Source organism: Arachis stenosperma, chromosome 6 (assembly GCF_014773155.1).
Source record: "Arachis stenosperma cultivar V10309 chromosome 6, arast.V10309.gnm1.PFL2, whole genome shotgun sequence".
Classification (NCBI taxonomy): Eukaryota; Viridiplantae; Streptophyta; class Magnoliopsida; order Fabales; family Fabaceae; genus Arachis; species Arachis stenosperma.
In genome coordinates, this window is record NC_080382.1 from 20390848 (window position 1) to 20400895 (window position 10048).

General features: G+C 36.0%; 2 protein-coding genes across 2 annotated transcripts; both read right to left on the reverse strand.

Annotated features, from left to right (window-relative positions):
- Nucleotides 1-6239: 6239 nt before the first annotated feature.
- On the reverse strand, nucleotides 6240-6872 carry LOC130933837 (uncharacterized). Its single transcript, XM_057863446.1, has one exon. It carries the CDS (start codon nucleotides 6870-6872, stop codon nucleotides 6240-6242), a length of 633 nt encoding a protein of 210 aa, XP_057719429.1.
- A 2412-nt stretch (nucleotides 6873-9284) lies between these two features.
- On the reverse strand, nucleotides 9285-9599 carry LOC130933838 (repetitive proline-rich cell wall protein 1-like). The gene has a single exon (XM_057863447.1). It carries the CDS (start codon nucleotides 9597-9599, stop codon nucleotides 9285-9287), a length of 315 nt encoding a protein of 104 aa, XP_057719430.1.
- Between the last annotated feature and the right edge of the window lie 449 nt (nucleotides 9600-10048).

The window sequence follows — 10048 nt, forward strand, 5'->3', positions numbered from 1 at the left end:
CTTGTCATAGCTTCCATATTTTCCTGAAAAGTGACCGAGAGTGAGAAGAGAAAGTAGAGAGAAAAGAAAGAGAAAGAAGAAAAGCATTCAATAGATTTGAACAAATGAATTAAACAGAATTAATTTTCTTTCCTTTTTGTTTTAGGTAGCGTGTAGCATTGATGAAGCAATCAAATCAATTTCTCTTTCTCTTTCATGTTTCCAAAGTCTGTATTAACTCCACTTAATGAAAATTTGAATTCCACTATATGGAGAGTGTGATATTCGTGGAAGCATGTAGCAATGTATCAAGGAATTGGATTTCATTATATGTTAAAAAAATGACTTAACCATAGTACTCCAATTCCTTTTAATTTCGGACCAAGCTAGTTGGTTATACACCAACAATTAATTTGGGCTTACACATTTAAATCTGGCCCAAATGATTTATCATTAATTAGTCATATGAAAATATTTTTGTACCAAAACTGAATTTTGGATTCCATATTGGGCTTATTAATTTCCTTTTAGCCCAAAGCCAAATCTGCAAGCAACAAAAATTATTAATTAGCAAATATGAATTAAAATTCAAATTAATAATTTTTATAATTAATTTATTAATAATGTTTGATCATCATTAAATTAAATTAGAGTTTCTAAACTCAACAAATCTATTCGCCTTCTTTTTTGAGTCTCATTTCCCATTTTCATATTTTACTCTTGTGAGATTTTGAAGGGCATTGTCTAAAGCTTTGGAAGGGACCATTCGTTACTTTTGTTGCTCGCCCTCTTGCCTTCCTTGCTTCCTCTAAAAAAGATGAGCTTCTTGCACTCACTTGGATGCAAGTTTTATTTTTTGTTTCAGGAATGGAGAATTTTGTTGTCAAACTTGCCGTTTCTAGAATTTTACTTTTTGTATTTCCATGGAAATTACGTTCGTGCTTTTTGAATCTTAACAATTTTTTGCGTACAGATTTTGCCAGCCAAATCACATTGAACACATTAGAAATTTAAACATACTTAATAGTAAAGGATTGTAAAAATATTACGTTTATATTAAAAATTAGTTATCAAATAAATTATTATATAATTATTATATATGTGTATAAATATATTATTTTATATATTTTTAATATGTATATTTTATATTAATATATATACTATACAATTGACTAATTTTTTTATATGTAGCATAGTTAAATACAAAGTATTTTTATAATACACAAATTTTTAATAGTTAATGTTTTTTTTATGATCAGGGGAGCCAACGACCCAAAAAAAAAAAAACAAAAAGAGCCACAAACAAAACAGAAAAAGAAAATACTTAGATCCTCTTAGTCGAAGAGATTCCATACAATCAAAATCTAAAGCTAAAGTAATATCCGGAGGAGCAGTATAAAAAATATGCAGGCCGAAAGGAAGATTTTGTCTTTTTTTTTTTTTGCTAACACATCCGCAACCGAATTAGCTTCTCGAAGGGAGTGAGACCAAGAAATATTTGCAATTCTACCAGCCTGAATACCAATGTCTTCTACAAGGGGAGCACAAGGGTGGTTAGCAGGGCACCCATTTTTCAAAAGGTGGAGGGCAGAGGCAGAGTCTGGTTCCACAATAAGAGTTGTATACTCTTGAGCATTAGCAATTTGTAAACCATGTGCAATGCCCCATAATTCAGCGTGCGTTATCGAGCAGCTTCCAAGATTGCAAGAGAAATCCAGGATAAACTTCCATAAGTGATCCCTAAATAAACCACCACAAGCAGCACTATTTAGATGGCCTAAATAAGATCCATCCACGTTGAGTTTCAACACTTTTTCCGGTAGCGGAAGCCATCGAATGGGACACTATGGTTCAACATTGACAATACTTCTTCTTTGGTATTTATCAATCTTTAGGATCTTGTCAGTTCGGACTTTAATTTGATGCACATCCATGGAAAGGGGGGTAATCTTACCCTCAAAGACAAATTTATTGCGGTAGAACCAAAGAAAGGCAATAACAACACCAAAGAGACAATGCCAGTGACTTAGGCGCCCCAGGTTGCTCTCCAACCAATGAACATCGTCTGTATTGAAGAAGGAATGTGCTTGTGCAGCAGGGATGAAGGCATTCCATATGTTTCTGGCAACATAACAGTCACGAAAGACATGCTCCACTGATTCTTCATGCTGAGTGCAACGAGGACAAGACGAGTCTTGAGTTAGGTGGCGTGTTTTCGTTCTGCATTAGTTAGAATGGCTTGGCGTGCAGCGAGCCAGAGAAAGGAGCGAGTTTGTTTGGGACCCTTCCCACTCCAAACCAAATTAAAGAGCCAATTGGGGTTGCTACGAGTGTCTTAAATGGCTTAATAAGCTGACTTGAGGCTAAACGCTCCATCTGGTGAGGATGCCCACGCAATATGGTCAGCTGGCTTCCAAGGGGAAGGGGGGACAATGCCATGATTCTTTTGACCACATCCTCCGGCAGGATCTCCTTGAGCCTCACAATGTCCCAGGATCCTGAAACAGTAAAAAAACAGTCAATTTTATAGAATAATCAAACTCGTTACTTACCTGAGTTGTGTAATGTTCAAGCCTCCCTAACAGAGGGACCCAGTTATGCTTCCAAAAATCTATTATAGAACCATCCCCGATACGCCAAATATGGTTAGACTCCACAATATCCCAGCTGGCACAAATTCCTTTCCACAAGTTAGAGCTATTTTGTTTCCGTTCCACCTTTGGTATTATGTCATTTTCGCTTCCATACTTCGACCGAAGAACTCTAGCCCACAAGGCATTTTTATTTTCAATAAGCCCCCACCCAACTTTTGTCATAAAGGAATGGTTGAGTGTACTAGCACGACGAATCCCCAGGCCACCCGACTTTTTTGGCTCACAAACTTTTTTCCAGCTCACCAAATGAATTTTGCGGGTTTGATTGGTGTCTCCCCAAAAAAAACTTCTGCATTTTTTATCAATAGCATTACAAGTAGCTTTAGGTAAAAAAGCAGTTTGCATAGTATAAGATGGAATAGAAGAAAGGACAGATTTCACTAGGGTATTTCTTTCCGCCAAAGATAGCGAGGAGGCTTTCCAAGAGTTTAGATTAGCATTCATCTTGTCAATAATATTATTAAAAGTGTTTTCCGAAACTCTGGAGTGATGAAGGGGAATACCCAAATATTTTCCTAAATCATCCGTTCTAGATAAATTCAAGGCTTCCGAAATGATTGTTCTAACATTGTTCCCTACATTTCGGGAGAAGAAGACTCTCGTCTTATCCTGACTGACCTTCTGCCCGGAACTATCACAAAAAGCATTAAGACAATTATTAATGATCACAGCTTGTTCCAAGCTTGCTTCTGCAAACAAAATTAAGTCATCTACGAAGTAAAGGTGAGAAATCTCCAGAGCATCTCTTTTCAAATGAATTAGTTTCCAAAATCCATGTTCTACAGCTGCATCAATAAGTTGCGATAAGTGTTCAATACACAGAACAAATAAGTAGGGAGAAATGGGATCTCCTTGTCTGATGCCCCTAGACGGAGTGAATTCTTCCAATTCATCACCATTCCAGAGAACTCTCATTCTAGCAGAAGATATGCAACCATAAATGAGATTAGTTATATGGGAGGGAAAGCCAAAGTCCATCAAGGTGTCCTTTATAAAAGACCATTTTAATCTGTCATAGACTTTTTCGAGATCGATTTTAATAGCCATCCAACCTTTTCCACCTTTCTTGTTCCTTATCGAATGAATAACCTCCTGAGTTATAATAATATTATCCGATGAATGCCTTCCCGGAACAAAGCTAGTCTGAGTTGGCCTGACCAACTTAGCCATCAAAGTTGGCAACCGTTTTGCTAAAATTTTTGTAACCACCTTATACGAGACATTACACAAATTGATAGGCCTCATGTGTTTGAGGCTGGAGACGGGTTCAATTTTAGGAATAAGGACTAGGAGAGTCTCATTAATATCGCTGACCAAAGTTGGGTTCTTGAAAATATTCTGAACAAGATTACAAAGATAAGCACCAACCTTTTGCCAATGTTGCTGGTAAAAGACAGCTTGGATACCATCCCTTCCTGGAGCTTTAAGGCTGCCCATAGCAAACACAACCTCTTTAATCTCCAAGGGGGATACCATCCGACCTATCCTCTCAGAGTCAGCAACACTTAGCTCAGGAAAGGCGTTAGAAATAATAAAAGGAACATTATCATAATAATCACAATAAAGGTTCGCATAAAAGGATACAACCCAATTTTCCAGATCATTGCTTTCTGTTAGCCACTCGCCATCATCATTCTGAATAGTAAGGATTTTATTTCTTCTTTTCCTTACCATGGTAGAGCCATGGAAAAATTTAGTATTCCGATCGCCGAACTCTAACTACTTGCTTCTCGATTTCTGGAACCACAATAACTCCTCTTGAGCAAGAACCTCCTCATAATCTCGGCATAACTGAAATTGTAAATCTTCCAAGAACTTGTTGCTTTCTTGGGTTAATCTATTAGAGATGCCATTCAGCCTTCTTAGGATCTTTTTCTTTCTCTGAAAAATATCACCAAACACTAAAGTATTCCAATCTTGAAGGAATTTCTTGAAGTTTTGCATAGTTGCTGTCCAAAAATTATCTACCTTCCAGCATCTATTCACCATACTGTCAAAGTCCGGGTGAGTTAACCAAGCCACAACAAATCTGAACGGGCAACGCCATCTATTAATAGGTGAATTAGAAGATAAATGGAGGCAAATAGGTGAGTGGTCAGACTTCAGCATTAGGAGGTGTCGAACACAAGCCTCAGGGAACCTGATATGCCAATCCATGTTGCTAAGAGCCATATCCAACCTTTCCACCAAGTTACCTCTTCTCCAAGTAAACGACCAACCCACAAAGCCCAAATCCACCAAACCACAATCAGACGCACAAGCCTGGAAGTCTGCGCAAGCTCCTATGTTGTTTCTAGCCATGCTTCCCCTTCTTTCATAATCATGAAGGAGAGCATTGAAGTCCCTAATAGCGCACCAAGGACTACTAATATCACTAGCAAAATCTATCAGATCATTCTATAGCTCTCTTCTGTAAATTTTCTGTGGGGAGCCATAAACTGCACTCAGGAACCAGTGTTCAGAGTTGTTGCTATATACTCCAAGGTGAACAACTTGTCTGCTGTGCCTCACAACATCCACCCTCCAAATTTCTGAGTTCCACAAGATCCAAATCCCACCAGACCTCCCCAAAGCTTCAACAACGAAGGACCCATCAAAACCCAACTTATCTCTTACTTCTTTGGCTCGATCCCCACTAATTTGAGTCTCAAGAAGAATAATCATACCAGCAAGATATTCACGTTTCAATTTTCTAAATAAGGAAAGGGAAATTCTTTCCCCCCGCTTCTCTACAGTTCCAAGTGATAATACTATTCATAAGGACAAAACAAGAAGGAAGGTTACCAAGAACCACGGTCAAACTTGGGCATTTTCCCTTTTCTCTGAACCGGACCTCACAACGGATGTCGTCGCTTGAGACACATCATTACTAGAAGAAGGCCCGATACTAATATCTGGTGGTCTTCCTCCTCCACCGATTCTATTGTGATCGCTGCGATCCATGATCTTACACGGCGGTAGTTGATTAAGAAAATTATTAGTAGCAATATGTTCTTCCAAGACTTCACCAGATCTTTTTGGTATCGAAAAAAACTCTTGTTGCTCCTTCTGAAGTCTTCTCATGCTTTCCAACATAACATGCTCCATCGCCTCTTTTTCAGGGTCTTTGGCCTTTGTTTGTACTTGAGAAGAGGGTTCTGAAATATCTAGCTTTTCACATTGTACTTTTTCGGGAGAGCTTGCCTTTGGGGCTGCACTCTTCTCTTTAGTGCTATGACTATTTTTGAGACCGTGAGCCTTCCATGAAGGCTTTTTTGGATTCAAAGCAATTTTGTTGGCCCCCACTTTGATAGGCTTTTTATGGCTAGTAAATGTTCTTATTTGGGTAAGTTGGGCCTTTTCTTCCCTTGGCCCAGAACCAATATTAAAGGCTTCTCCTTGGGCTTCGTTGCATTCATGCACATGCATATCTTCTTCTAACTCTTCCTGCAAGACGTGGAATTTTGATCTCAAGCCTTGGCCAAGACTTTCCTTATATGCATGTTCTTCCAAGATTGGAATGAGATCAGGTGCCATTATCACTTTCTTTCTATATGTTGTATTGGAATCTTTCCTTCTCCGGATTAGTTTTTTAACCAACATCCAAGGTCCAAAATCAAGAGAATTTTACCCGTTGCCAGAATCACGTTGAGACACTAAATGTGGATTGTTTTCATGTTGGTCCTCATTCCTTTTTTGGTTGGATTCAACTCTGGCATGGCTTACTTCGCCGGTGATTTTTGGCTGCAGAACTTCATTGGTCGGAGCTTTAGTACACATGTCAGCTCGATGGCCGTACTTGCCGCACGTAAAGCAAATTTGATGCAAACCTTTATATTCAATATTGAGCTCACTCCCCATCACCGAGATCTTTGGTACCAGTTTCTTGGCAAGATCAATCTCCACACAAATTTTAGCAAACTTGCCCCTCGAGTGTATAGACGTTGTCCGATCAATTTTGATCATCTGATATATCGCCAATCCAACTCTCCACAAGAAACATTGATTATAGAGTTCGATGGGGAGGTTCGGAATCCGGACCCAGGCCGCTATTTTTCTTACTCGATACTCCGACGTGAGAAAGAAAAGCCTCCACCTTTGAACTATGAGATAGTGTCCCGCCACCATCCAAGGACCCTCCATCAAAGCATGAGAATAATCTTCTTCATCTGAAAAATGGACTAGAAAGTAGTCACGATCCATATCAATTACATTAATCTTACTTTTTCTCGCCCAATCTCTTTGTAGTCGTTGTTCCATGAATGCTAGCCCCACACGTTTGCCTAGGACTTTCACAACAAGTGCTGATGACTTCTAAGGTCTGCACCAGTCCTCAAATTCTTCTTTCAATACTGGAATGACAGGACACAGATCAAACAGTTGTTCGTCCGTTCTATTGCCTTCATCTTCTTTGTACCATCTGTCCTTCGGATCAGAGGCGTCTTCGAGCACTTCCTCCATCACGTTGGGACTCTCTTTCAGTCTTGGTCTAATGGGCGTAAGCAGAGACTCCTTGTATGACATACACCTTCATGTTTCCCTCGGTCATATCACCTCGCAGGTTTGAAGAGATCATCATCAATCAACTTCTTCTCGCGTTTTGACTTTCTTAGTATTTCGTTGAATTAGATTTTTTTTTTGTAGAGAAACTCTAGCAGAACTTTCAGTCATATCCATAGTTTTCACAATATTTGGAGAATCATTAGATGTATTAGAATAGTTAAATTTTCAAAAAATAAAGTTAATAGTTAATGATTAAGTAAGATGTATTTATGATCTTAACTTCTAATCAATTTTTGTATTTTTGTAAATAAAATTAGATTTATCTCTTCTGAAATAAATAGATTTATAAAAAGAAAATCACTCTTAGATTATAAACCTTTATTTATGAGTTTCAAACATAAATAACACATAATAAATCCGATAATCAAAGAAGTAAATAAAGTGTGCAACTTTTCCTTATAGATGTCCATGATATATAGTGTTGACTTTTGACCATGTTCATCATAACATGATAACCGGACGTGGCAACAAATTTCTGGCACACATATTTTTTACTGTGGCTCACACATACATGATACAACAATAAATATCTTATGACGTCCATTTTGATTTTAGTTTTTATATATTATTCGAATTACATTACCAAGAAATTATATCCTTGTCATCATTATTTGCATGCTTTTGTATGCAGGCAATGCTGTACGTATATCCTTTACGTCTTAATTAACAAATTAATCAAAATGATAGGTGTGCCAAAGTATCTCAATATTATGAATAAAATTGGTCCTAATATTAATTCCACACTAAAGACGGAGAATAGCGGCCTAAATTGTCGGCTGTTAATCTAGCCGTCGCAGCTAACGGAAATATTAGTTATTGTCATCCTGTTATCACAATTTTTCTTTGAATAGCGGTCACTGTATAAAGAATCGTCGATAATTAAAATTTTTATTCTAATTAATTCGGTTATTTATTCAGATCTTTAAAATTTTTGTTCTGACCCATCTTTTACGGTGTGCCAGAAATTATTAAGATCTGTTCTATTCTTTGCATCTATGTGATTATAGAATAGCGTAATTGCCATCTATCTTTATCTTTCTGGCGTTGATCTTTCATCTTTCTTCTACAGTCTGTGAAACTTCTATTTTCCCTTTTACGATGCGCAAAATTCCTAATATATTCTCTACTTATTTTTATCACATTTTTTGATAAATAGACACCATATTATAACTTATATTTGAGATTTTTTAATTATTACTTATAAACACGATAAATATTGCTGATAATAAAATTAATTGAAACCTATAGTTAGCAGTATATTGCAAGTGACATCCATTCCATTTTTATAACGCATTTTAATTTAAAGGTTTAACCTCTCATCGGTTCTTGTCTCTGATTTTTCTAATTTTTATCTAAACTTATAGTTCGTTCTTTTTCATTTTTTTTTCTTTTATTTTCACTCTTGATCACTTATAAAGTTTGAATCTTATTTTTTTTTTCAAAATTTGGCTATATTTTCGTAATTCAGATTATGATTTCAGATTATTTTGATTCAGTTTTTGTCTATATCTTCTATTAGTTGGGATTAGTTGTGACTTTTTAGAGTTAAGAATTTAAATGTATATTTTACACAATGTAAAATATCAAGAGTTTAATTTTGATATATTGATACAATCACATCTGTCTTTTCAAATGACTATTTACGCAGTCAATAAAAATAATAATTATTTTTGAATTTTGATGATGTACGTTACGTAATTTGAGGTACATGTAAAATTACTTTTAATAATAATAATAATAATAATAATAATAATAATAATAATATAAAATGACACCATATGCTTTTAATTTAAAAAAAAGTCTAGCAAACCAATCAACCAACACTAGCTGTATTAAAAGCAACAATAATATTATTCTCTTTTTTTTAATATTATGGATTACACAATCACACAACACATATGGTAGATGCTCATAGCATCATATACAAAAGGAATGAAATGAAATTAAACCACCCAATGCATAAGGAACACTCCTTATATATGTAGATATGAATAATAAAGTTGTGAACCAACAAGATAGTAAAGAAACGAAGCATATGTCTTATTTAAAGCATACGATAACTAATTAATAACATGCCTCGTTTAAATTTGCACATATATGTGCTTTTCCTTAGTCATGTTGTGGAGGGTACTTGCCATGAGGAGGCTTGTCATGGTGGTACGGTGGCTTGTTGTAAACCGGCGGCTTGTTGTAAACCGGTGGCTTGTAAACCGGTGGTTTGTGCACGGGTGGCTTGTAAACCGGTGGCTTATAGACCGGAGGTTTGTAAACCGGAGGCTTGTAAACCGGTGGTTTTTCAATTGGGTGCTTGTATTTAGGAGGCTCATCATGCTTATAAGGGGGCTTGTAATAATCTGCAAGCCCTTGGGGAGTGAGGATTAGGGCAACAAAGAGGATCACCATTAACCAAGATAAGGGAGCCATCTTGTTAACTAGTAACTTAGCTTTTGTGTGTGTGTGTTGGGTATGCATAACTCAACAATGAATCATCTCTTTATATAGTAGTAAGGTGTAATTGTAAATCATTATTGTTTATTAGGGACTCATTATTCTACCCTTTTATTATATTTTAATTAAGGATTTGTTATTACTCTCTCCGGATTAGGTAGATCCATTAAGAAAATGATTAACAAGTTATTGAAGATATGAAATCTAAAGAATGTTTCTTAAAAGTATGTTTAACTATGTTTTGGTGAGATCTAGAGATAATTTTTTTTTTTTAAATTAAGTGTTATGAAATTATTTATCCTAAATATTATTTAAGTTAATAAGAGAAGATACATAAATATTTATATTGAGTTAATAAGAATTAAACTCTAAATAATGATCAAACTCTAATCTTAAAAATTTTAATACAATATCGTGAAATTATT

Excerpts from the sequence above, each read along its gene's own strand:
- LOC130933837 (XM_057863446.1), bottom strand. The coding sequence starts at position 6,872 with ATGGAACAACGACTACAAAGAGATTGGGCGAGAAAAAGTAAGATTAAT.
- LOC130933838 (XM_057863447.1), bottom strand. The coding sequence starts at position 9,599 with ATGGCTCCCTTATCTTGGTTAATGGTGATCCTCTTTGTTGCCCTAATC.